At 43.2% G+C, this 27,463-nt stretch overlaps 1 protein-coding gene across 3 annotated transcripts in view; it reads right to left on the reverse strand.

Annotated features, from left to right (window-relative positions):
• The window catches only part of slc4a3 (solute carrier family 4 member 3), a 32,449-nt gene extending 12,346 nt beyond the window's left edge, over positions 1-20,103 (reverse strand). For 2 of the 3 annotated variants that reach the window (XR_004698207.2, XM_035175231.2), the window contains exons 1-9: positions 19,994-20,103; positions 14,963-15,298; positions 10,301-10,469; positions 9,539-9,795; positions 9,177-9,367; positions 6,620-6,846; positions 1,124-1,269; positions 824-1,004; positions 590-725 (exon numbers count right to left, since the gene is read on the reverse strand). Coding sequence is in view for 2 of the 3 variants with exons in the window: in XM_035175231.2 (XP_035031122.1) it covers positions 590-725; positions 824-1,004; positions 1,124-1,269; positions 6,620-6,846; positions 9,177-9,367; positions 9,539-9,795; positions 10,301-10,469; positions 14,963-15,016 (1,361 nt within the window). In the remaining variant the exon portion in view is untranslated. Of the gene's footprint in view, positions 1-589; positions 726-823; positions 1,005-1,123; positions 1,270-4,589; positions 5,263-6,619; positions 6,847-9,176; positions 9,368-9,538; positions 9,796-10,300; positions 10,470-14,962; positions 15,299-19,993 lie in introns of those variants that run through there. The other variant, XM_035175234.2, reaches the window with a different exon arrangement.
• Between the last annotated feature and the right edge of the window lie 7,360 nt (positions 20,104-27,463).

The raw sequence follows: 27,463 nt of genomic DNA on the forward strand, positions 1-27,463 counted from the left end.
AAATCTACACTGGCATTGGGACGGCCTGAGGAGCATAACTGTGTTTCACCAGTAACTGATGTTTGCTCCCCAAGACCAGATCTACAGGAAACCCCCTTATTGAACCCTTATTGTGGATTGATCAGCATCATGCAATGGTAACTGCACATGATATTTTGAAAGCAGAACCATTAACATGTACATTCTCTGCACAAGCTGCTGAGTTACTAGCACTAGCTGATCTGCGTTTGGAATTGTGCAAGATTTTGACACTTAATAGGCGAAACCTATTGCACATCATACGCTTGTCTCTGCACTAGATGTTGTCCTCCTACTGTTTGCAAACGTGAAGCACACACTAACAGCTGAGATCCAATATCTCAAGGTAATGCAAGAGCAGATGCAGCCGCAAAACAGGAGCGAATCTGAATCTCACAACACAAGCTTAATGATTCTCCATCTACTTCCACAGCAGTTGAAGGGAGCCTGTGTTTTCACCTCTGAGCGTCTGAGACGAGCAAAAATGCTGTTTTTCACCCCTTCCTAAAAGCTTAGTCATAAATATTCTCCATTAGGTTGGTTCCAGACTGGTTCCTGACTGGTTCCTGACCTGTGTTTGAGCAGCAGCGCCCGCAGAACGCTGGGTCTGTCCTCGGCTCTGATCTGATCAGAGATGATCATAGTCTCCACCACCAGGTGAGCGATTCCAGGAAGAGAGTTCTGCTCAAGGTCCAGAAGGATGGCACCTAATGAAGGGAAATGTACAGGAGGGACAAGAGTGGATGCTGAGACTGTTTTTTCTAACAAGTATTTCAGTGCTTGATCGTCATCTTCATCTTTTTACCGTGCGTGATGGTGCGACGAAGCTCCAGCAAGCTGCGGAAGGAGAGCGAGGCCACGTGAGGTTTTCCCCAGCGGTCGGTCTCCTCCTCCACATCCTCTTCGAACTTGATCCAGCGAGCTCGCTCCTTCCAACGCATTTCATGATCCTTCTCCACGATCAGCTCGTTGAGCTCCACGAACACCTGGAGAGGAAACAGGACAACAAACACAAGACACATGGTGTTTCATACCAAACTGGAATATGAGATGGGATATGTTTGCCAGAGACAAATAACGTCCAATGGAAGAGGGATCATCAGACCTCATGTGTCTTCTTCTCGGCAGCTCTCTTCCTCTTCTTCAGGCTGGAGAGCGGCGTGGAGCTGTTGCTGGTCCGGGTCAGCTGACATCGGGACGACTTCTTCACCAGGTGGCGTCTCACCCCGGGGTTGTCCTCAAATCTGTGGCCTGAGAGCAGAAGGTCAACATGGAGATGTGATGCGTCAGAGACCACGGCAGTAGAGCGAGGATATTCAGGACTGTGAAGTTTCTAAGTCAGAAAATGTGCTGCACGTTAAGAGTATTCGAAAAAACACATTTCCAGGTCTGTCCAGGTTTCCAGCCGACAGAATCATCCACCCAGCAACAAAAGCTTCATGGGTGAGTGAGAATCCGTTCACCACAGGAAACTGTTACAGAGGTGGAGCGATTCCATTTTCAAATCCCTTGACCTGCAAATCATTTTATATTGAATTTAATATAATGAGGAGATTGATTGAGAAGAAGTAAAAAAGACTGGGAAACTTAGGTGGTCACTTATTTTGGAGAAAACAACTGGAAAATGAAAAAGTAAGAGGCGTGTGTGGAAATGTGTTTAGAAAATTACTTTTGGTGATGAAAACAATTTGGCAAAATTATAACTTATTCAGTATTTATTCGTATTTGTTTTTGTACTGAAAGAACAAATTATAATATTCGGTGACATTTAGGGATATGAAGTATAATTGAACATTTACATTTGAGATTCTTGTGGAAAATACACAACCAGTGTATGATATTTATATTGTTTTTAACTGTGTTTAGATTAATTTCCTACTTTCCAGGCTCGTCCTACACCTCAGTCTATAAAACTGACTTGTAAGGACGATACAAACATTAACATATGCACAAATATTTTCCATTCATCCATCTATTATCTGCAGTGCTCATACTTATAGGGTTGTTGGGGGAGCTGGAGCTAACATTGGGTGAGAGGCAGGGTACAGGTCACCAGCATATTGCAAACATACAGAGACAAAGCATTCACGTTCACATTGACACCTACTGAGTCTCATAGGGAACCTGAACCCAGTCTGCATGTCTTTGGACTGTGGGAGAAACCCAGACAGGCCCCAGCAGAACCAGGATCCAGCCCGAGAACCTTCCTTCAGTGAGGAGACAGCACCACTGTGCAGCCCAATACATCATCTTGGTCCGAATGTGATGCTAATGCACAGGGAACTAGTCTGAAATCTCTTTCTAACGGTTCCAGGGAGGCACTCATCCTCCAGATGTGAGAGTAGAAGTGTTTGCAGGACATGATTTGTCATTATTACACCGCAGCATGCACAGGCACACAGGTGGTTGGTGTTCAGTGTGGAGCGGCTGCCAACCAGTCCGACTGGCCAAGGACTGAATATGATTGATTTCCTACTAAATAAAGACTGTCTTATTCAATCTTACACACAAGAACCCAGAGCGCAACCAATGTTTGTTGTGTGTGTGTGTGTGTGTGCGTGGGTGTGTGTGTGTGTCGCTCGGCTGCGTCATGCCTTCCTCGGGGGAAGCAGAGAGAAATGGAAATGGAGATTAAATCTGGCTGTGTTTCATTTTGTCGAGTATCCCAGGGGGGAGAAGCTTTACAGGTCGTCCTTGTGTGAACTTCAGCTGATTCGGACGCCCTTGTTTGTTTTCACCACTGGCAATGACAGGGTAAATAACCGTGGGTGAAAAGGACACAGATGCAGCCTTTAAAAGGTGAAGCCAAGGCCTTTTACAATTTCTTGTTCACATTAGACATTTCTGGCTTTCGAGCACATTCATAAACTTGTGACTTTTACTTCTCCAGCAGTGAGCTGGACGTGTGCAGCATCTTGATTGCTCACTGGGGCCAATGATAAGACCCACATGTACATGATTATAGCCATTTTTAAGAGGGAAACGTCCCCGTGTGAGCAACCATGTCATGTTTATAATACTCATCTCTGTGTACTTTAGAAATTAGATGAGAAGCCAAGATTGAAAAACCAAAATCCAGTAAATGTCAGAATCGTTAAGCAATATATCTTTTTGGCAGGTACCATGATGTCCACATATCTGATTTAGGATTTGTTTGTGCTTTTAGCCTGGACGAAATTCAATTTTTGCACAAATCTGATATGCAGCACATCTATAACCAAATAATCTAAAATCTAGTTTTACTCAAAACAACAGGGGAACATTTTTTGACGTATTCAGGAATAGGAATCTGCAAGAGCCCACAAATCTGGATTTACGATGTCAGTCAGGCAGCAGACATGCCATGAACCTCTGAAATGAGTGTTTCCACATTTAAGTGATCAATATATGCATGAAATATAGAAAACAGGAGAGTCATGGTCACATATTTCCCCATAAAAAAACAGTATCCGCCCTTTCCCATATGCATTTATCCTGGCAAAGCAGTGTTTATCTAAATGCTAATTTAGCTAATTTAAACGCTCAGGCTAATCAGGTGTTTATCTTTGTTGTGTGTGATATCAGGCTGATATTGGTTATTCAGAATTAAAGTATAGCTGAGACTCATGGGCCGTTCATTAGTATTGTCAGTAATTGTCATTTCATACAAAAACCACAACTAGCAACCTCATGGTGGCTATAAAGAAAATGTCAGAGGGTCAACAAAGTCATGATGATTCCTCCCCTGGGGACCAGCAATCTATGTAGTAGTTATCAAAAGGGTTCAGTATTGACTCGTGGATCAATGGATCCTCTCCATGAGAGTGATGAAAAATAAACCTCAAATATCACTATCATGCTATTAGCTTGATATGCTGTGAGACAACTATAAGAGAAACAACCATATGTTATTCAAAATGTGAGACAGAGTCAAGTTATAGTTAAATCCCTGTGTCACATTTTTATAAATACAGGAACTAGGTGTCCATGTTTTCAGCTACAACTGAACCCCACAATCAATCAGTACTTAAACGTCCTCAGAAACCTCAGGTTGCTCTCTTCTCTTCGTTCGTGTTGGAATCTAACTTCTCCGGCCTCACAGGACTAATGTGCTGTTTCCAGATGGGAATACAAAGAGCAGAACCACACACAGTTTGTCAATGAAATGTCTTTCTGCTCTAGCTGTGGCTGAGCCCAAAGCCAAATGGGCGCCACTGGATCAATAGGGAAGCAGGAAGCAGCACCAGTCGAGCACCGCGTCAATTCGCTCGATACTGTGGACAACCGTGTTCTGGTTGTGGCCATGAATAAGCTCCGTATTACCATTAATCAAGCTAGCAGTGGGCTCCGATCAATGGAAACACATGAACTTCCATTCATTGATCTACATGTAAAAATAGTATAAAATGCTGATGCAAATGAGTTTCCCATCGCGTTGTGATTGCATCACGAGCTCAGACGCTTGACGTAACTTTCACTACCTTCCTACGAGTGTGATTTAAAACCCTTTCACCGAATGGACAGAAATGTAATGCTACTAAAGCAAGAGGTGGAGGTGAATCTCCACAGACACACAACCGCACAGAACTTACGGGTGGGCTCGACAGGCGACCCCAGCTGAGTGTGGATCGACTCAAGCAAGTCATAATCATCAAAATCCAAAACGAACTCCTCCAAGTCCTCAAGCCCAGCCACATTGGACAGAGAGTTGTGGTGCTCGCGCTGGTGCTGCTTCGGCGTGCCCTTCTGGACACTGCTCTGATGGTCCGCTGGTCCGTGGTGGTCTGCGTCAAGCTGGTTTTCACAGTTCTCCTGCCCCTGGTTCTCCTTTCCCTCAATGTCTGTCATCTCCACGGTCGGTACCTCCTCCTATCCTCCTCTCTCTGAGTGGACACGCTGCTCATCCAGGGCTTCCAGCTGTCAGACGCCGTTGCTCGCCCTGGGTCCCCGTTCCAAAGAGCCTGGGTCCACCAGCCTGCCTCTTCGTACTGGCTGTGCAATACGACGTATGTCCGAAATAACCAAGAAAAACGAAAAGCTCGGGGTCTTCAACTTCTGAATACTCAATTCTGAAGCAGAAAATCTGAACTTTGAGAGGATTTGAAAATATCCTCCTCCACCAAGACCAAACAAAAATACAAAATTGGAGCTAGACCCTCGGGCAGAATTCCTCTGTTGGATCCACGATCAGAAAGATGCATAAATGGTTCAAACACTCACTGCCTGAAACCCCGAGAGCGAGTTTTGAGAAGGGACGGTCTACTTTGTGGGACACGCCTGTCAACTGAACGGTGGTGCCGCCCTTTTTTAATGATGTCCACATCCCATTGATCCACTGGGAGAGTAACATGAAGTGGGGTTGATGCCTCTCGTCTCGATGGGGCCACCATCACTTTCCAACCACGTGATGCATCGGGGGGTTAAAGTCAGGATCCAATGGTTGACAAAGCAAATTTCATTAATCCGAAAAAGGGCACACGAACACCACACAGATACATGCATGGAAATATGTACTGAGAAACCATAATAGAATAATGTGATAACACCTATAGGGAGTCAGCTCCCCCACTCTGCCTTTGCGAGATATCACGTTGGTAATTATCACAGCGGGCTGCACCATCCCTGTCCCTGCGTTTCCATAGAAACCCTGTGTGGCCTGAGGAGTCGAGGTCTGACTGGACTCCAACAGGTGTGAGTCAAACATTAAGCTGGGATCTGGATACAGTGTCTGTGTTTGTATGCATACATTCAATTTATGTGTGTGTGTCGCTTCAAGACAGTTTTTACGCATGATATATAAAAGGGTCTACGTCATTCAGCCTTTTCTTTTTCGCCAGGTGAAACATTCACCTCCTACTTCAAGCTTAAGCTTTCGATAACAAAATCTCTAAAGATCCAGACAGATACTGTGATGAAGACCAAACCCTCATTCACATCAGGACTTCACACCGAAGAGGAAGACCCCCTGTTTTAAACTGAGAGCACGGAAAGAACCAAAAATAGCCAGAGTGGAACAGAGAGACATAAAGTGGTTGATACACGCGGCCTGTCAATGTTCCCTCCCTGCAAATCCGATAGCTTGTTTTGAGCGACTCTGGTTGCCCTGTTTTGTGTTTCCAGATCCTAAACAGTCAATGATTACTGTGCTCTGGTAAAGCAGGAAAGGCCAGGGGCAGGGTCGCTGCTGAAGGGGAATCGACTGCAGCCTCTGTTAATTAAAGCCCCTGGATGCTGGGAGAGAGAGTTTCTCTCCGGCCACACGAGCTCCTGACTCCTCGTCAACCTCCTCTTCTCTGTTTTTCAGATTTTACTCTTTTCTTTCCTGCTCATTCTTTCTTTTTTAACTCGTATAAAAAGCAGATACATCTTATTCTTTATGTTTTATGAACCATTTAAAGTGTTGTGTAGGCAAACAAGACAAGTGTGTAGTGATACGTGTCATCGCCAGTAGAGGGAACTGAACTGTACAAAAATGCTCCAACAAAAGCATCTTGTGTTATATCTGGACCTTTAGCCACAAAGTGTGTGTAGTTTTATTTCCCTTGGTCCGATTTAATGTCTAAATAAATCTGTCTGCTTCTGTTACTGTTCGTTTTCACATCTCTCACTACACCTTCCTTACTTTTCATGTCGTCCAGATCAGCACTGGCCAACATCTGGGCCTCCGCCTCATCAGTGGGCACCTGCTGGTAGACAGCGGTCTCCAGAGCGGTCATGCTCCCGATGCAGATTCGCTCCCGCAGGTCGTAGTTGCTCCGCTGGGCGCCCGCCAGGCGATGGTGGACGGGCTTCCTGCGGAACCAGCCGCAGGCCGTGGTGGACGTTGAGGGGTCCAATCCCGGGGGAACACTGACAAGGAGCAAAGAGAGAGAGAGAGAGATGGATGAGAGGCATTAACAACACATGATTATTAAATGTTTAAATGATTAGCTTTGAAAGGGAAATGTACTCGGCCTGATTACTGTGACTAATGCAGACATCAAATCCCCAACATCTCAGTCAATGTCCAGGGACAAGATAAGATGATCTTGAAGATGCCCGGATGCATCTTAGATATTATAAACATGTGACCCAACCAGCATGCTAATTCCATTTCCTTGGGCTCGTTTGCACATGTCATGTATTTGAATGTGCAGGGGCTGAATTAAAGCACCACTTTGCCCATTATTCAACATTTGCCACCTCAAACTTGGCGTTTCCGGCAGGATCACGTGGGAGAGAGGAATTCTGGAACTCAGGGCTGAAGGTAAAGACCGTGCAAGTCTAAAGTTTGGAACACTAAAGTCAACCACTCCGTCAGAGAGGCCAGAGAAGTGACGGCCTGACGCCTGAGAATCAGTGCCTGTTCACCGCTGTGATCCAGAGAACCAGATGGCTGAATATGGCACAATAAGGAACCACAGCTTCAGGTGACATTAGAACATTTCGCCAAAGTAGCAAACAAAGTTTCTCTATGATGTGCCGCTCTGTTGTATTTCTACGAGTCCACCAGCAGGGGGCTTCCCCACACAGCAGCAGGCCAGGATCTCCTCATGGAGCCTCTGAGTCATCCCCCGGCTGCGTTCATCCACACACAGCATCACACAGCACAGGCATGATGGGGTTTATGCGTTTTTAACAACCAGGCATTAGCAGAAAAAAAAAATACCTGAATCACCATGGAGACCCTGACCTCCCAGGAGCAAACAGCATGCATAATTCAAGGCGTCACCAAATAATTCATATTGTGATGGTTCTGCATGCTTCCTGAACAGATGGGTCTTCTCTTGACCATTAGTGGATCACAAGTAGCTTAAGAACGGTATCGATTGTCTGTTTGAAGCTGCTCCTGTTCACAAGGAAACACTCGAGCTGCTAATGTAAAGTCCACATGCATCTAAAAGGTAAAGAATATGATTGTGATAGGAACAGATACAACTGGGTGTTTACTTCAGGTTTGTGCTGCTTGTGGCTCAGAGACGCACGTGCCTCAGTGAATGTGATGGACGCGTTCAGTTCCAAATTTAGAAGGAACAAAATATTAAATAAATCATCTTTAATCCAGCTTTGCTATCCGTGTCTTCTTCTATTATACAATTAGCTGACAAAACACTTATTTCTGACTCAATATAAGCATCCCCCTCTCTCTCTCCCCCCACACACACACACACACACACACATACACACACACACACTCAAATATTTAATCTAAAGTGTTGATGAGCTGGGCGCACTGGGCAATGTGGATGAATATTTCTAAGTAAATAACAACCACCAAGTGTTTAGCCGAGCCTCAGTATAATTAGTACTTTATATGTAAAAATGTATCACGTGGGGGGGGGGGCCAGTGTGAATGGGCCTGATGCTGCTGATAGAATCAATAGTGAAGCCGCAGCCGCAGCCTATAAACTTGTGTTTACATCAAATAACCAAAGCTAATTGTTTAAGAGTAGGATGTCTCATATAATCACGAGGCTCAGTTATGATTTGATCATCTTCTGCATTTTAAACTTTCAACAACAGCGTATTTGTGTTGATATTCCCTTTTATTATGATTCTATGAGAAGACATTCCATCATAAATCAATAGTTGTGCATTGCAGTGTGCCTACTTTGTTCCCCCCCCCTCAGGAAATCAATCAGGAATCACTATGCAAATCAATAAAGACTCCGTCTGATGAGCAGCACAGCTGTTGTATCTATTAAATCTTATCAGCTCCAACAATCATCCAGCACTGTACAGCTCTACAGAGGGTTTCACCATCTCTAACTCATGTGTTCGGTCATATTGGCCACAGCTGTGCTTCACTGCTCACACCCACCTGTTCCCAGCCACAACAGGAAGCAGCTCTAGCTTTCTATTAAACCCACTGAGCAGCCCAGCACAGACAGAAACACTTAGCCACGAACCAATCTCACAGCCCATTGGCTCCTGTACATTCAAAACCTGTTCGTAGAGACAAGCCACTGGCTACTGTTCACTTAGCAGCTACAGACCCAGGCATTTTCCTGGAAAGTTGATGAAGAGAAAGAGAAAGAGTCTGAAGAAAAGTGAATATTAGATTTCACACACAACTGCAGATTAATGCTGATGCTGCAGCAAACATAATAAGGTGTTTATAGCTGTGTTCTGTTGGCCAAAACTTTCAATTATAACAGATTAAACCTGTTTTCAACTCCTGAGATGTTGTGATACCGTACCTGTTGCAATCCACCTCCTCCCCATCCAGCTCCTCATCCTGTCTAGGAGCAGCACTCCCCCCGTTGTGAGCCGCCCCCTCTATCGGCGTGACTTCAGCTTTCCCCGACGACGACGACCGCTCTTCATTTTCCGTGTGGACGGTAGAGAGTGGAAGGGGCTCCTCCAAGTCCTCTTGGCTCCCCAAACTAAACTGAGAGGAAAAGGAAGATCAGTGAGAGGAGTGGAATGTGCTAACGTGTAGCTAAGAGTAGGCTGTTGAAACCACTGGTGTTAGTGGTACCATTAAGCCTAAGCACTCAATTCCACACAGGTTACCACCTTAATACCCTAAAGAAACCACAGCCCTTCAGTCTTATTTTACCTGTGGCTGCATGCCAGGTAGCTCTGTGGGCGTGGCGGCCGCCCCCAGTCCGTCGGTCTCAGACTCCGCCTCCTCCTCGTCTACCTCCTGGATTGTGGGCGTAACATCGGAGGGGGGCAGGGACGTCTTTCTTTTCTTCCGTTTCTTTTTGCGTCTTCTGTCCGCGCTGTGCACCCGCTTGCGTAGCCGCTGGGGCAGGGGCAGGGGCAGGTGGGCGGACAGGGGGTGGTGCGTGTGGTGGAATGTGTGTCTGTGATCTGCGTTGAAAACATCACACACAAGGTCAGAAATACATCACGATATACGTTCAGTGTCCTTTTAGAAATGTGTATTACAGCTGCAGAGCTTTGAGTTTGACGTGTAGACACCGACCTCGACAGCATCTTACGTAAATTAATTCAAGTCTTTTTAAGCACACATTGCCGTATAGGTTTAAAAAAGGAACAAGTGGTCTGAGATGCTCCCTCTCCTCCTGACTTTCCATTTTGTTTCTTGTCATGATTCATTTCAGATTTAATTGTCGATTAAAAATGATTCTGATCCAATAAAGAGAAATGGGGCTGTGTATTTTCAGTGTGAATAATTGACTGCAGTGCTTTTCAAATTGAGCAGAATCATTCCAATAATGGACAAACAGTAAAAAAGAGGATAAAGGTGCATAGCAGATATTTTTCTCCGCCCTCTTTTTGAATTAGAAAACCTATTTTTATAGAAACTGGATGCATGATTGCAGGTAAGATATGGAAACGGTGCTTTTCTTACTCTCAAAGTCTTTCTCAGTGTAGTGTCGGCCCATCTTGTCTCCACTGGTAGAAGCAGAGTCACCAAAAATGTCCCCAAAGCGCTCCACAGACAGCGCCTTCTCCCAGTTCTCCTCCTCCTCCTCCTCGTCCTCCAGAGATCCTTCCTCATCTTCCTCCTCCACTTTCACCTGGAGAAGAATGGTGGAAAGGAAAAAGACTTTTACAATTTGACAGAAATCAGGGAGAACTCAGGAGAATTTGCCTTTTTACAAATAAGTAAGACCTGTTCATCAAACCGCAAAAGGAGCAGATTCATGCTATGTGAAAGTAAAATGTAAATCCCTCAAGAACACAGAACAACATTGTGTCCACAATATAGAGACTTTGTTTAAACACACTGAATCAAACTACTTCAAATTGAAATATGTGGATGGCCACAAAATCAGATTCTAACAATGCTTTTTATTGTTACCACCCACATTTAAGTGGTTTTGCTTCGTGTGTAAATGTCAAAAATGTATTTTGAGATGATTCCACGGTACAACAGGCACAACATGTCTGTATTTCCTGAGCTTCATGAAGGGAGGACATCAAATCAATACGACAAAGTGCTAAGCAGAACAGAGCTAATGCACTAGACGGCCCCTGGAGACAGTTGAGGCTGAAGGGAGTGTCCTGCCGGAGCCATGTGGGGCCTCTGATAGGTCAGATCACTGGGACAGGACGATTCCTCTGCCTCACATTGGTGCTGGCACGGTGAGCACGCCGGCTACAGCTCTGTGGTCTCAGATGTCTCTGTGCCAGGGCTCCATTACCTCCTAATTACCAGTGGGTTGAAGGGACAGGACACGTTTAATGATCGGAGCTACCTATCTGCACAGGGCCGAAGGCAGATATAAAGCCAGACCTGATATAAAAGAGGGAATTTTAAATTGATTGAGCTGTAAAAGACTGTTTTTCGCACAAACCAAACCAATTTTCTGATTAATTCCAGCCTCTCACATCGTGACATCCTGTCCTTTTCAGAGTAAAACCGTGACTTCATGAGAGGGAACGCTACTCCCCACCTGAAACAGCTATGAGTCGTGGAAACCTGCTTGTGCTTTGCTCACGCTCCAACTGGAGCAAATGGCTCGATGCTCTTTCATGTCAGCTTTGAAGTCGGGCGGAGTGGAGGGGCCACAGGAGGAGGGCACCCCCCCCCAGCCCAGGTGGTGGAGGAACTATGTGAATAGTGAACTTATCGTGCCTGAAAGTCCAGATCAAGGTCAGGTGTCCGTCTGACCTCGTGTTGTTAATTCGGCGAGCAGTAGTCTGCAGTAGTCTCTCTGTTCGGATGGAGAAACTGAATGAAGTGGTTTATTTTGAGAGTTGCCACTGGTCTGTGTCTGGAGGCTTCAGTAAGAACGAGAACAGTCCGGTGGTCTGAGCTGAGCTGCAGGTAAAACCAGGCTGTCTTAGCTTTTCTCATCAACTGTCCAGCTCATACTACAACATTAATATTTCATATTTAAAGGAATTGCTGAGCCAGATAGACACATTCAAATATTTATTAGCTGCTGACTCTTTATGTGTGTGTGTGTGTGAGAGAGAGATCAAAGACCCTCACTTTAGTGATCAAGAAGTCTGGTATATTTAGATTATTTCTGTCCATGATCAGGTTTATTCAAAGGGTAAGAATTACTGTTACTGTCAGGATCTCGGCTCTCTCTCTCTCTCTCTCTCTCTCTCTCTCTCTCTCTCTCTCTCTCTCTCTCTCTCTCTCTCTCTCTCTCTCTCTCTCTCTCTCTCTCGTTTGTTGAGTGTGTGTGTGTGTGTGTGTGTGAGTGGCAGGTATCTAAAGGGGCGTGGCTGACCCAATTCTCCACTGTAAACCTGTGAAGCATCAAGCAGAGATATCAACAGGGCTCCAAGAATCAAGAGACACAGACACAGTCTGACTTTGCTCCTCTGTTTCTCACCTGCAACCACTCCTGGCTGCACTGCTGTGTCCTGCCTGCCTCAAAACTCACCTGCCACTCAGCCCTGCAGCGCTTTGTGTCACCTCTCCACCCCCCCTCTTCTAAACTCAACTCTCAGGATTATGATAAATATGATCCAGATTCAGACGTTATAACCTACAGTGTGTATCGTGTCACCTGTGAGCACTGAGCTCCAATGCAACACCAATATAGTTTCCAGTTAAACCCCAGACCTCTCAATTTAAAACAAATGATCTGCAGACATGACCAAAACCGCCGGCACCCGGGAAGCGTCTCCTCACAAACTGCAGCTGATGCGAGCCGGTCATAGCTGCTGATGTTTCTGTGGCAACCAGAGGAGAGTTTAATATCCTCCTCACACATTTTCCTCCACCTCAGTCTGTCATCGTCCCGAGTGGCATCGTTAACCTATAGGCGGTAATGGTGCAAAGATGCTGACGTGTCTCTATGGATGCAGTGTATGTGTGTGGTTATTCTAAGTACAGAGTAATTGAGGGGGGGGGACATTTAAGGGTCCACTCATGTAACGTTGAGCCCTTTTTATTTCCTTCAGCAGTGGCACAATATGCTTTGCACTGCGGATAACATGGTCCCCACTGCGCATCATGACACATCAGCTACTTAGCTGGCGGAGCTCGTTATCCCTGAGAACACAAGCTAATCTGTTTCACTTGAATAACAGATAGAACGCACTCGGCAGGACGAGAGCATTTCTCACGGATCCACGTGTGACTCACGGCTGTGCTGAGACACTGGAGGGAACAATTCGGTTTTTAATTGACAAGTCATTGCACTTTTCAGTCCAGATAATCATCTTGTCTTCGCATGACAAAATTCTCTCACTATATCGTTTCTGCAGAGACAAATACCATCGTCGTACCAGTGTTGACACATTTTAAAGACTAAAGTAAATCATCTTTTTGGAATCTCTGCTGTTTTGCTTAAAGTGGTAAAATAAATCTGTGAAGAATTTGAATTTGAGTTCATCTCCTTCTTCAGAGGAAGAATTAGGATTATATCAAACTGGTCAGTAAAATCTGATAAAACTGAATTTTATATATATATGTATGTTTATTTCATTCATAAACCAAATAAAGCAATTTAAATGCAAAAACAAAATCTCAAATCTTTAATGAAAAGGAGCAGAAAGAAGAATAATCTAATATAATCTGCCCCTCTTATTGTTTTATCGGGAATTATGTTTAAACCTTAAGCACATCTTACTGAAATTCATTTTTCAACCATAGTGCAACAATATAAAATGTCAATAGAAACATAAACATGTTCTTTGTTCTTGACATTTATGATACACAGGCTGTTTCAAAGAGCAGGATTCGCCTGAGGGTTAGAATACTATTATAGCCAAATGCTTCCTTTTGAAAAACCGTCTCTATCTGGAAAGATGCACAACTTGGCAACACCAAATCCAACACATTCTCAGCTCCCAGTAGCCTCCAGCATGCATGTGATCCACAGGAATTGCTCACTGGTCGATGATAAAGAAGCTGCTTGGCAGCTGATTGGTGTGAAGATTGTGAAAATGTGTCACAGTATCTGCTCCTGCAGCTGAGGGCCGAGTTAACACTGGATCCAAAACCATTTCAAAGCTTTGTGTCAAACAAGCATTTGAAGACTTGTTTTCTCGCTTCACTTTCTAGTCTGAAGCTTTCAGCCAAGCTGCCACCGTTAATGTTCCGAGTGGAATCTGCAGCTCGAAATGACCCTTTTACAGGCTCACTGAGAATTATTCCATTGTACAAACTGACACAGTCGCGTCTGCTACACACTCATACTCCAGATATCTCTGTGTTCGCAAAGGTCTGGGAATCTTTTTGTAAAATCTTCTGCGTAAGACATCAGCTGCAGCCTGAGATCTCCTTTCACCAGCTTCCAGAAAACGTCCATAACACACCTTAGCACCTTAGCATGTCCATATTCCCATCCTAAAGACTTCACAGTCACAGTGCTTTGCAAGAGGAAACCTTAACATCTCTTACCATCACATCCCACATTGCAAACCAGCACTGCTGCTAGTGTGTATACTGTTGTATTTGTATTATTCATATTGCAAATAGACCAGACAGTTAAATCCAGTCCAGGAAAATATGCCTCGAATGCTGTTGTTGCCAATAGAGCATAAGATTACTCTTCTATTCCTTTTTCGTATACTTTACACATTATATTAAAGTATTTGCATAAAATAAATGAGAAAAAATCTGTGTGTTTTCCAATTTGAAACCTTTTTCCTTTGCCTTTCCCCCAAGTCCAGTTTTTATGTTATAAACTCATCTCACAGAATATGCGACTATAAACACACAGAACTGTAAGAACCTGCGTCACTTTGCTTGCTCATGGGACTCATGGGTCGTTTGTGAGAGCTCTCGGGTTTAATGAGGTCAATTCAAATCAAACGGAAAGCTGTTGCCTTTTTTCACAAGGGGAGGACAGTGAACCTCCTGAGGGAGCTGCTGGAGAAAAGACAGCAGAATCCTCCCAGGGCAGCACTAACTGGCTCCGGAGGAAATAAAGCACAAGTGGTTTTCTTTGTTTTCAAAAGTTACGTTTGAGAAATTTTGATTTAAGACTTCTTAAATTCTTCCAAATGGAAAGAAGCCACAACCCTTGTGTCTGTTTCACGTGTTTTAAATCATTTTTACTACATTCATCTTTTAAAAAACATTAAAAAAAAAGAAATGTACCTGTTGTAGATTGATCAGCACGTCTATCTCAGGGGCATGACCTCCTGTCGCCATGGGGCCTGGCGTGCAGCTAGTCGGTAAAGAGTAGATCGCAAGGGACTGGCAGGGTAAGTCTTAGTGGGAGAGAAGGAACGAAGTAAGGTGTTGCTGTGGAGGATGGCGGGGGTGGCAGGGGGTCAGGTGTAGGAGTCGGGGGGCTAGTGAGGTTGGGCGAGGGGACTTATCATAAGAGGGAAGAAGGGGAAGGTGCTAAGCAGCAGGAACTTGGGGGGGGGGTGGAGCTCAGCCCTTCTCTTTCACGGCTGGAGATCCAGGACGCCCTTGGGGTGGCATAACCTGCAGAAAGGACAGGAAACACTGAATTACTATAGTATGAATACAAATATGGAACATATTGACAGTAACCAAACACAATGTACTTCAAACCCTATTAAACGATCTATGTATTCTGTTGGAAATTAGTTCAACACATATAAAGACACTAGATGATGTAATAAATCAAGCAGCTAACTCTGATGCATCGTGACATTTCACATCTGCTTCCACCCACAAGATGGTATTTGAGTTGATTTTATGAATAAACGTATGATCCTCGTGTCTGTGTGATGTTTTTATCAGTTGCTATGGCGATAAAGCCGGGTGACAAGCAGCAAGAGTATCTGGAAAACCTTAAAAATAAAGAAGACAGTTTGCTTTTCTACGGGGTTGATGTCATACAATGGATCATTAAAAAAACTTTTACGGATTAAACAAACATCACGATTACAGAGATTTTAGAGGTGCTGGCATGCAGACTTTGAAAAGCACACACACACACACACACACACACACACACACACACACACACACACACACACACACACACACACACACACACACACACACACACACACACACACACACAGACACAAACAAACAAGAGAGGGCACCTTAGGTCTGCTTCATTATCCTGATGATGCCAAAATAGACGCCACTGATTATTCTGGTTTTAATGTGGAGGACAACACGCCGTCTGTCATTTGTCTGGGCAGTGGGAGAGGTCACCATTTACCAAAGATCTACAGAGTTTCTGCTTCTTCTGCTTGTTGAGTGAATTAAATCAATTTGTGGTTAAGTGGCAAATTGACCAGAACATAATGAAGAGTTATTCCATTCAACTGGCTGCATGAAGAAGTTAAAAGTGTGGAGTTTGTGTGAGTCATTGTGTGCAAGCAGGTGGCAACAAAATTGTATATATTAGACTGAGTGAAGCACCCAAACAGCATTTGAATAATAGGTGGTCTGCACATGAATAAGTCATGGAAACTGACGTGATATAACTGACGAATCCCAAATGGCCGGCTCGGGTTTGGGAGCTGCTGTTTTCCCACTGTCACAAAAAAAAAGAAAAAAAGAAGAGAGGCTTGGACATCTGTCTCGGTTTTATTCCGCTGACTCATTCGCTCCCTCTGAGAGATTTGCAGCTGTCTCATCGCCGGCATGCTGCACAAAGCACTGCACACATAAAGGTGCTGTGGTGAGATGCAGCACAGTTTGGGGAGTTACCTCTTTACTGTGCACAAAATGTCACGGTTACAAGGCAGCTACAGAGATGAGCTACAGTGAGCTACTGGGTCCGTTAATGCAGCAAGAATGTTGATTGTTTAATTGTGCAGAATCATCTTAGTGCACAAGCGCAATTGGTGACACATACTACAAAGTAAATCAGGTTTGTATCGACAGCTCAATAAACAGCATTGACTTGTATCCTAACCCTGCGTAGAGTTGCCCCCAGAGACTCAACTATTCTGAGCATCTCCCACATCGCGTGTCGTTTCTGTCGACTCACTAGCATTTCATCTAGAGGGAAATATGCTCTGCTCACATTGCAGGGCCCGGGTGTCATCCTGACTGCCCACCAGTGGAGTGTGTGATCACCTCGGTCAGAGCTGAGCAAGCTCATTCCCACCCTAACACCACTTGAATCACTGCTACGGTGATATCGAATGTCCCGGCCCGCTCGTACCAGCAGGTAATCGGAGAGGCTCTTTGAGTGTGTGAAGGGGACGCTGACATGCATAGGTGACGCACGTTAATAATGTTCTGGTGGGAGGTCGGGAGCAGCTGAGGATGTCGACACAAAACAGACCCAAAAAAAAGGTAACACAACGAGAAACAACACTTTCCTGAGATGGAAAGTACAAATATTTGAACTGTATTTTACCTTTATGTTAGTATTTACATTTTACAGTGCATTATGTTATTATGTTATCTGTAAATTAATTCAATATATATATTTGTGGCTGTCCACACGTCTGCAACACATGAGGTCTGTGTCCATGTGAATATGATGGGTTGGGATGATGAGCACTAAAACGTGTGTGTGTGTGTGTGTGTGTGTGTGTGTGTGTGTGTGTGTGTGTGTGTGTGTGTGTGTGTGTGTGTGTGTGTGTGTGTGTGTGTGTGTGTGTGTGTGTGTGTGTGTGTGTGTGTGTGTGTGTGATAAGATGTTGTAATCAAAAAGCTGCTATAGAAAAAAAGTGCATAATAAGTGGTGAGGTGACTTTTTCACCAGCAGCCCTGAATCAACAGCAAATATGTATTTCCATGTAACTAGTATCATCTGTACTGCATCAAAGAAAGTGGAGAATCATTACTTAGATCAGAAACCGAACTAGAATGAGTCTTGGCCTCAGAGCACAGACATCTTGCAGAGTTTCACAGTACATACTGAGTAACGTTGACACAATTTCACTCACAGAGCAGCGGGAGAGTGTGAGATCTGCTGCAAACCACAATTAACCTGTTACACCACACAGATCCGCCTGTAGCACGACGAAGACCAACAACTCCCAGGCAGCTCTGCTGATGGTCAGAAAGCGTAGACTGTATTTTAAGATGTATGACATGAGAGCTCCCCAAAAGTGAAGCCACAGCATCTTGATCGCCACCTAGTGGTTGGCTGCAGTATGAAACCTGCGTCCTTCTTGTTAGTGGATGGGACATGGACTAAAACTAAAAAGTCAAAAGTCAAAAGTCAAAGTTCTGGTCAAATATATGGTTTATAATATTTTAGGTTGTTCTTATCACACTGTTTGTTCAACTCCTCATTTTTGCAGTAGGTTTGGTTTTAATTAGTTATTTGATGCTATAATGACGGGAGGAAGCATCATGACACTGAATCACATTTGGTCTCAGTCTCCAAAAGATGGCAGCGTTCGTAGGGGGAATATTTTGGCTTCATTTCCGAGTAGTGGGAGGAGGTGATAACGCATCCATCTTTATATATTGTCAGAAAGTCCAGCCAGATCAAACCCAGTGTTCCCAACATCTGGCTGGAGCCATTACCATTCTGCTGTACTGGCTTGTTTGTATTTCTTCAAACAAATCCCCATCATCTTGAAAAGCGCTAATCCCAAGATGCAGCAGCAGTGTCCCTGAGTAACAGTGTCAAATGATAACATGTAAAAAGCGTAACGGGAGGAAAATGCCGCATGAAATACGCAGCCAGTGGCAGGTTTATACTCTCAGGCACAGCTGGCAGCTATTTTTGATGTGTCACTATATTTAGAGACAAGTGGGCAGCAAACAGAAGCTCGTAGTTTTACAAAGGCCTCAAACTTCCACACTGTGATGCTGCTGAAGATATAGACCATCTCTAAAATAAGCTTCAAAGAAAGAGTTGAATGTAGATGAAGAAGAAATATCTCTGTATGTCAATGAGTCGTTCAGTCAGACACCAGGGAATAAAAGAGTGTTTGATGAGACTCAAACCCCAAGTTCTTTATCTATCAGCTAAAATATGTATTATAGTATCATAACTCTGAATAATAAATTAAGTAATAAAAAAAATACCGAAGCTATGCCTAGCTTACGTTAAGCTAGCTGTTGATAGCATATTTCTAAGATGTCGGCCGGCAGCAGAAAACAAAAAGTCTTGTTTTATTTTGCTGATCGACCTAAAAACATCCATAATATTTTGTTACCATCCTTTAACTTGAAATCCTCATCTTTGTTGTCTCTCCTCATGTGACAGACTCTAAGATATAACTGCTGCTAATCGGAGGAGACAGAGAAATGATAAACTATAGAGATTTATATATATATGTATATGTATACACACTTAATTTGATAAACGTCGACACTGCAACGCTGTTTAACCCTGAAACTCCAGTGCGTAGGTTGGACGACAAGATTATGTTCTGTACATATACTTATTATTAACATGGCCTTTAATTACTTAATGAATTGGTTTTACCTTGAGCTACAGAGGTTAGTGCAAAACAATAATGCTAAATATTGACAGGGTCAAACATATCACAAGGGGTCTTTACCCTTCAATCGATTTACCTGGATTCCTACTCTTCCTTCTCATGGGTTTTCCGACCCCACGGTCTGCAGCCTCCGCTTCAGACCTGAGTGGTGCAGTGATCGATGCTCACACTCACTTCTGTAATTCCTTCTTTATAAAACATTGAGGCCGGAGCGTGTCACGTTACCAGAACCATCTGGTTTCCTCCAGAACACAAACAAGTATGAATATGAGCAGCTGCCAGGGGGGGAATCCAGTGAAGCACCTTCCCTCTCCTCAGTGGACGACGGCTGCTGAGTCATTACTATACATGTGAGTGACCTTACATCCACCTCCACCCCCAGCCTCTGCATGTGTGCACTCTGCATCACCTGCAGAGCTGCTGGTCTCAGGACGATGTGCACATGCAACGACCACTATCAACACACTATGAGTACAGACACCGCCTCCGGAGCAGTGATGCTCCACCTGCACGACGGAGACGTGTGAGCCTCTCGGTGCAGCTCTGCACGGAGGCTCTCCTGCAGCATCTATTTACATGGATGCAAAAAAACTTCAGCTCACGTCCCCGCACGGTCACATGTCCTCGGCTCGGCCACATGCATGTCTTTGTTGCGTGTCCAGTGACCGTACACCGACTCTGCATCGATTTTTTTCCCCTTCTCGACGCCTCCAAGACGCGTGCGCGCGCTTCAACATGTATTAAAAACACAGATAAACAACGTGTTCGCCGAACCTACCTGCGGTGTCGTAGAGCAGCGCCGCGGAGGAAGAGGAGGCGGAGTGAGAGCAGGAGCTGCTGCGGTGAAGCTGGTCCATGGAACCTGGAGAGGACGCGACGCGCAGCCGCTGCATCCGCGAAGGATGCTCAGCGTGACCACGTGACTCCGGAGGACAACCTGCCCATGTGAAGTCACTGGTGGACAACAACAACAACAACAACAACAACAACAACAACACGTCCACACAGGTGGAGCACAGGGAGCTGCACACACACACACACACACACACACACACACACACACGCACACACACACACACACACACACACACACACACACACACACACACACACGAGAAAAGATCAGAAAGAGCTAATTGTATAATGTATATTCATGAGTCACTCAGACAATCAGACTTGATTCAGGGCAGTTTTATTGCAGACAATGCAACACAAAGCGCTTCACAGGATAAAAACAATAAAACCATTTACACCCCTCCACCCACCCCCATCCACACACACAGCAAAACAATATTAACAGTAACATGAAACGCTACTGTAAATTTCATAAATATGTAGATGGGGAAACACAAAAGGCACGTAAACAAAGAGATAAAGGGATGAATATAATATAATAAAATACTAAAAGAGATGAGAATAAGATAAAGATTCGATAATAAATAAGAGATGAGAAAAACATAAAGATATAATATAAAAATACTAAGAGAGATTAGAGAAAGTTGATTCAATAAAATAGTAAAATATGATGATAATAAATAAAAAAGAATAGCCCTACTATGATATGAATAACGAGCAAAAATCCAAGCCTGCTCATAAAAATGACAGATCTTCTTCTTTCACCTTTGTACATCCACTCCCACACATTCACAACAGAGAATTTTTTAAAGCATTAAAAAAAACTGTCTCCCTGCTGGTAAACAAGTCAGTAAATATAACATTGAGATAATCATGGCATGAATATTTGGGATAAAAATGATTTCCTGGAAACATGTCTCTGCAGCCAATGATTCCAAATCTTGATGATTTTCAGGTGATTATAAAGTCACCACAGATGCAGCGTCATTCAAATAAATCAAATATAGTTAAGAGTGACATCTTTCTCATCTTATGAAGGTGATGAATTGTTTGTAAAGTTCCAAAAAGTGGAAAAACAGAATGTAATGTCTGATAAAACTACATGAAACATTGTGTGAACGTGAGAGAGACACTGGAACATCTTCATCAACTGGAACATCTTCATCAACAGATCATCAACCATGTTTGAATGTCTGAAGAAAAAGTCTGTGGGTCCACATGAACCTTTCCAGATGCTGATTCAAACATGTAACGGGAGGAAGCAGATGTTGTATCGACTGCACTCACTCTCTCAGTCTCTGCTCAGATCATCAGGCTGTGCTGATGATCTGAGCATGCACGTGTAGGCATGCGTCTGCCAATGTGCAATATGGATCTGCTCCACTGGAGGGTGCACTCACCTTAAAGATTAAGAGTCACTTGTACATGATGCACTGAATCTCACATGATTACAACAAAGGTGATTCAAAGCTAAAGGAATCTATCAACCTGTCCATCTTTGTTTTGATCTTTGTCACAATCCTTCCTCCCTGTGAGTCCTGGTTAGTTTAACACGTTTAACGACCACAGCAACAGAGAGCTGTGCACAAAATAAATACAAATGTGTAAAAGTACATTTTGCGAGGCCGTGTTTTCCAAGATAAAATAAAAAAACCATTGAAACAGAGGGAGGACGATTTGTGCATTCATGCATTTTCCAATATACATTATGGATTCTGTCCACTAGAGGGGGCCCTAACTTTAAAGATTAAAACTTGTGTTTGATGCACAGAATCTTTACATAATTACAAAAAAGTTGACAAAAGGATGCTATAGAATGTATAGTATATAAAATTAAACACCATAGGATTTTATATGACAATCGTAAAGCTCCCTATTGCATAGAAAACACATTGTAATGCATTTTTACTTTAAATAAGATGTGTTAAATTAAAATCTATTGCCTTATCCTTCTCGTGCATTTGACAAGTGGTTGAAACACACCATCCTCCAGACAGGAAAAGACTGACTATATGACAGACTTTATACAGCTGGCAGGAAACCATGTTAATGTTTAAATATTAAAACTGTTTAAAACCTGCAACACAGACGTTTCACAGCTGGAGGGAGGGGCGGGGGTCATCCAGATGGAACAGTTTCCACTCTCATTGTTTAATAAAGGAAAGTAGGCGGGGATCTGACTTATTGTGCTCATTTGTGTTCATGTGACGGAGATAATTTAATTTCCCTCTCATGTGCAGGTTAAACCAGGTGAGCAGAACCTGAACACTGTTCCCTGAACGCATCACGTCAGCAGAGGTTACAAGAGGAGATCAGCTGTTGCTTAGGAGACGGATCAGCTTTGCAAAATGCTGAATGTGCAAAGAAACAGGTCTGTCTCATATTGTAACGAACTTCCAGGGGACACTTGCTCTGAGCTCGTCTCCGGATGTGACCTCACAGAGACGTCTGCTCTCACTACCTGACGCTTGGGTCCCACGGCCCTGAGGCAGATCTGTTGGTCAAGTGATTACAGGTCTCGCACTGGAAGAACTGGTGATTTTATTTCCCTCTGTTCAAACACTTTTCTTCTTTTGTCATACAGTGACAACTCATTCTCCATGATGTACCGCAACACACTGCCGTATCTTTTCCATTTGTTTGCCTGAAGCTGCACAAATCAATGTTTGTATAATAAGCTTAGTTGTCAGATGCACAGTAAAAGAAATACCATGGAATTTCTTTTTTAAAACCAGTCCTCCAATGACACTGAAATAAAGACTAAACAGGAAATTATAGGTTAAACACAAAAGGTACAGATCAAACATAAGAATACAGTCCTACTAAATAAAAAAAAATATATAAATATCAAAAATACAAGTGGCATAAGTAATTTGATCCTTTGCTCAAGCGAACGTGTCAGTACCGAAGTTAAAATTAGAATTACAAGTATTAGTCTTTAATAAGTTTAATTATCTGTAAGAGTACATCAGTAAAATGTACTTAAAAAATAGAATGGTCAGTGTTACATTATATTAAATACTCAAGTACAAGTATCTCAATATCTACTTTGTGGTGGAAACAGATCAAAACCAGGCAAAGAACTTTTAAATATTAATTTCAAAGAAGAAATATCAAGGAAGCCAAACAGCTTCTTCAGTGGACATCATCCAACACCTTGGACTTCCCTGTTTCCTGGAATTCGATTCCTCGTCTGATAATCCAGTCGGAGCCTGTCGCTCCGTTTCCCTTTGTGCCAACTGCCAAACCACATCTTCACGTGCCTCTGCGTCTCATCTGCATAAAGCAAAGAGCAGGACCAGGCTAATGTGCTAATGCTAGCATGGTTCCTCTTTTAAAAGTAGTAGGAATACAAATACTTACCTAGTTTTTAAAATGTTACATAACTTATAATACTCTAATTACATAATACTGTTTGATGCTTGTGCAGGCTGATTGAATTGAGGCCATTGTATTGTTAGTGGCATGGCTCTCTTCTTACTGATATTAAAACCATTCCAGTCATTAAACTGGTCTTTAAATGGGTATTATTATTTTGTTATTTAGGGTATTAACTCTAACAGGGGGAGAACATGATCAGAACAAAGCACTGAATCGTTCCTTCAGGAGCACATTGCCCAAACATTTAAATAAAGTGCAAGCGGGGATTGGCCGAGACGAGCGATGCCAGTAGATGTCTGCGCTGGAAAATGGCGTTCAGCGAGGCCAAAGCAGACATTTTGAAAGGAAGTTGGCAGGATTGTGACGCTGCTACAGTGCGGATGATGAAAAACATGCCCCTCGAGAGCAGAGCCGAACATCTTAAAGAAACAGTCCGACAGTTGAGATGTGATCTAGAAAGAATGATGTTGAGAAAAGAAGAGTGTCAAGAGTGTATTAGAAACAGACAGTATGTTTAGAAGTTTGTCGAAAGGAGTCGACCCACAGCAGCAGAGGACTGTGAGAGGTAGAGGAAGAGGAAGAGGAAGAGGAACACTGTGGTGAGCCCCACAATGAGAGGAGCCGAACAGCAGAGGAGCCATTACCCCACTTACGACATCTGTGTTGCTGCAGCTCCCACAAAGACACAAAGGGTCTGAAGTTTAACAACACAACAACTGGGTCTTGTTGAATTCTACGTGCTACCCAAAACGCAACCCAACATTTCTCTCAAGATTTTCCTGAGTCATGAAACAATAGGAAATCTTTATTCTTAGTTCCGCATTTTTTTTATCCCACGACAATAACTTCCTCCCAAACTAAAGTGACAAAGTGAAAAAGCGACACTGTTTTAAAATGATGTGTGCAAGGATTACATTGACATTATAACAGCTGAACAGGACTTTTGCATGTAATATTTGCAGCTGCAACCTCTTACCAATGTTATTGCTTGTACAAATATTATTTGCAATTTTGATCCAGATGCACATGGTGCAGAAAATTGCCCAAAACCATTACTCAAAGGAAGTCAACATGAAAAATTGTTTTTTTATTCCAAGAAACTGCACAAATCTCAAAAGTTAAGAGTGGTGGAAAGAAGAATGTTCTATCAACCTTTTCCTCAGACACATTATAAACATGTGAAGAAAACCTATAAGTGTTAAATCACTTTATATTAACTCTCCATTCAATAAAAACAAGATCTTCCTCGGCCTCTATTTCTGAAAATGTTAGCACACACATCACAACTCGTGAATTTGAATCTTTCAAACTTGTAGGTCCAAGGTCATGAAAAACGCTGAGGGGGGGGGGCACTCCTCACGAACCACCAGCTTCTGCAGCTCATATAACTTTTCTTTCATCAGCCTATCTGACAAAAAAATGTAGTGTAGTGTTCCCGGTGGTTGTATTGTGTGTTTTCACAGACGTGACTGAACTCGCCACAGCCCCTCAACACTCGTTAATTCTTGAGCCGTGATGTGTAACCTGTAAACGTCAAGACCTGATTGGACATCATGTACAGTAAAGGCCACTAAAACAGGAATATTGCATTAAAAGCAAAAGATTGCTTAAAATAAATACATAATAAATAATCATAGTACCCTGAAACCACATAAGGAAGATACATTTACAAACACAAAATTAAACTTATTCTTGTATGTTCGTTTCACTTATTGTTGTAACCAGCCTTTAGCTGCCTTCTCTTGATGGTAGGGTTCAGTTTAAATACTAAATTTGACTTTTTATAATAATTTATATGGTCTTTCAAAGTGCACATTTTATCTTTAAAGTCTCTCTTTAAATTCCTACAGGCTGAGACAGAAACATTCTTCGACCTTTTGTGTATTTTATGATTGAGCTCAAATTGTAGGGGCACGTCGATGAGAAATGCCCGCTGCCACTTTAAAGTGCCACTTTCTGCCCACATGTGAGCCGTGCGTCAAACGGCGTCTGCTGGATTCTGACAGTTTTTATTGGGATGGCAGCATAAACGCTAACTCCTGCGTAAACACAAACCCAGGCACATCTACACAGAGGACAACACGGCCGGCCGCCTGACAAGAACTGTGTAAACAAGGAGTTTGAATTACTAGCCTGTCTGGCATCCACAGAACAGAACAGAAGGGAAGACACATATAATGTTGCTCATAGGCCGCAGTCTGCAGGAAGCACCGCTGCCAGTGGACTTCATATTACATCCTGCACATGCATCACACGTGCCACTAACCACTGGGGCAGCACATGTTGTGGTTCTGCCTGTGTCCTCTATTCCTTTTGTTCCATCATCGCCTCTAGAGAATGTGACTCAGCAGTTAAATATCACTGTATAGAGGGCACAGGGATTCAAGCTTCACCAGAGGGGGGGGAGGCAGTCCAGCTCGGGCCCCTGCACCAGGAAGCAAGCGTCATTAGCTCCGAGCCTCCAGTCGAATGTGGTGAACAGATCTGAGCACTGAGGTCATCCTCTAGCCTTCGTATCAGATTGGTGCGAAGGCTCCTCCCCCCTCGCTCTGTGCAAGTACTTTCAAAACTCAAAGTACTTAAAAAAGTTTAAATATGATCTTCATTTTTAACAACGACATAAAAACCTCTGAAGGGTTGGAAGCAACAGCATCGAGATAATTTACAAGTTTGATTTATACAAAGAAATAAAGTTTCTGATGATCACTGAGAAGCAAGAACCAAACACAGTGGAGCTCATCAGTTTAAGGGAGAAACAGAAAAAAGGGATATGCCTGTAAAGGGATATTAAAACATGACTCATCTTGGAAAACTAAAGAAATCCCAGCGTTGATTTTGAAGGCATGGGAATATGTAATACTTTCAGATAATAAGGGAGATACTCCCGGCTTACGGTCTAATTGGATTAGAGGAGCAGTGGACGTCTGAGAGGAAAGACGGCCTTCAGATATAATGAGGCGCACATATCAAACTATTCTGAAGGAGCAAACTGGATTTATGGTTTTGTAAACGGCAAATTATGTGTTAATTTCTCACTTGTGATTATGAACAGTACGTGAATCACAGTGTTCAAGTCGAGCTGTATGATTTCATTTTTTTAAGTACAGTCTTAAAGAATAGAAAGATTATTTTATGTGTTTGAGTTTACTTTATCACCTATAGCACTATTCTTCATCCTCTGGTTCTAGCTCTTTATTGAAGCAGCATTTATACTGAGAAGAAGAGTCAAATTCCATACGCCATGTTTTATAATATTTTTTGGCTGCACTATTTCATCAAATGGAAATAGTGCAGCCAAAAAATACATGTTTTTTATGTCTTGTTCCTGTCCATTAGTTTCGACACGTTTCCTAATCATTCAATCTGACATATTTGGAATCCTTAGGGAACTTTGGGAACAATGAAGCTCTGTGGGTTTGATCAATTGTTGGCTGCACAATATGACAGTGGAGGAGGATAAGGCTGATTTACCTTTGCACCAGGGCTCCTCTGTAGTGCATGCCCATGTGCATGTGCATGTATGCATGTACTGTACATGTGTAGATTACTGCGGGTGTATTGGTACATGCAGTTCTCATGCTGGACAACTCACAACACGTCCAAATCACTGCAGCAGAAGTCGTATCACTATGTACACTGACAATTCATCTGTTGGCTGACATAACAACACGAGTTTAAAAAGAACACTCTGGATTGTAATGCAGAAACAAACTTTGAAGTTAAAAACTCAACAGGTCCATTGTTCACATGAGGCCAAACAGGAAGCAAACATTTACATTTAAACATATAAATCTAATTGATTTGCTCACAAGACAAAGCGACTCGCTGAGCTCCACTCAGCACAAGTCAGTACAAGACGAGGAAGGTGTAGCCCATGAGTTATTGGAGAGGAAACTCAACACACTGTCAAAGCCTCGCAGCTGAAGGAAGACAGGAGACACACAGGCCGATCGCTGTGGGCGGAGTCGAGCGGCGCCGCTACCTGTACCGACCGCAGCCCGACATGGTTGAC

Source organism: Hippoglossus stenolepis, chromosome 13 (assembly GCF_022539355.2).
Source record: "Hippoglossus stenolepis isolate QCI-W04-F060 chromosome 13, HSTE1.2, whole genome shotgun sequence".
In the NCBI taxonomy this organism is placed as follows: Eukaryota; Metazoa; Chordata; class Actinopteri; order Pleuronectiformes; family Pleuronectidae; genus Hippoglossus; species Hippoglossus stenolepis.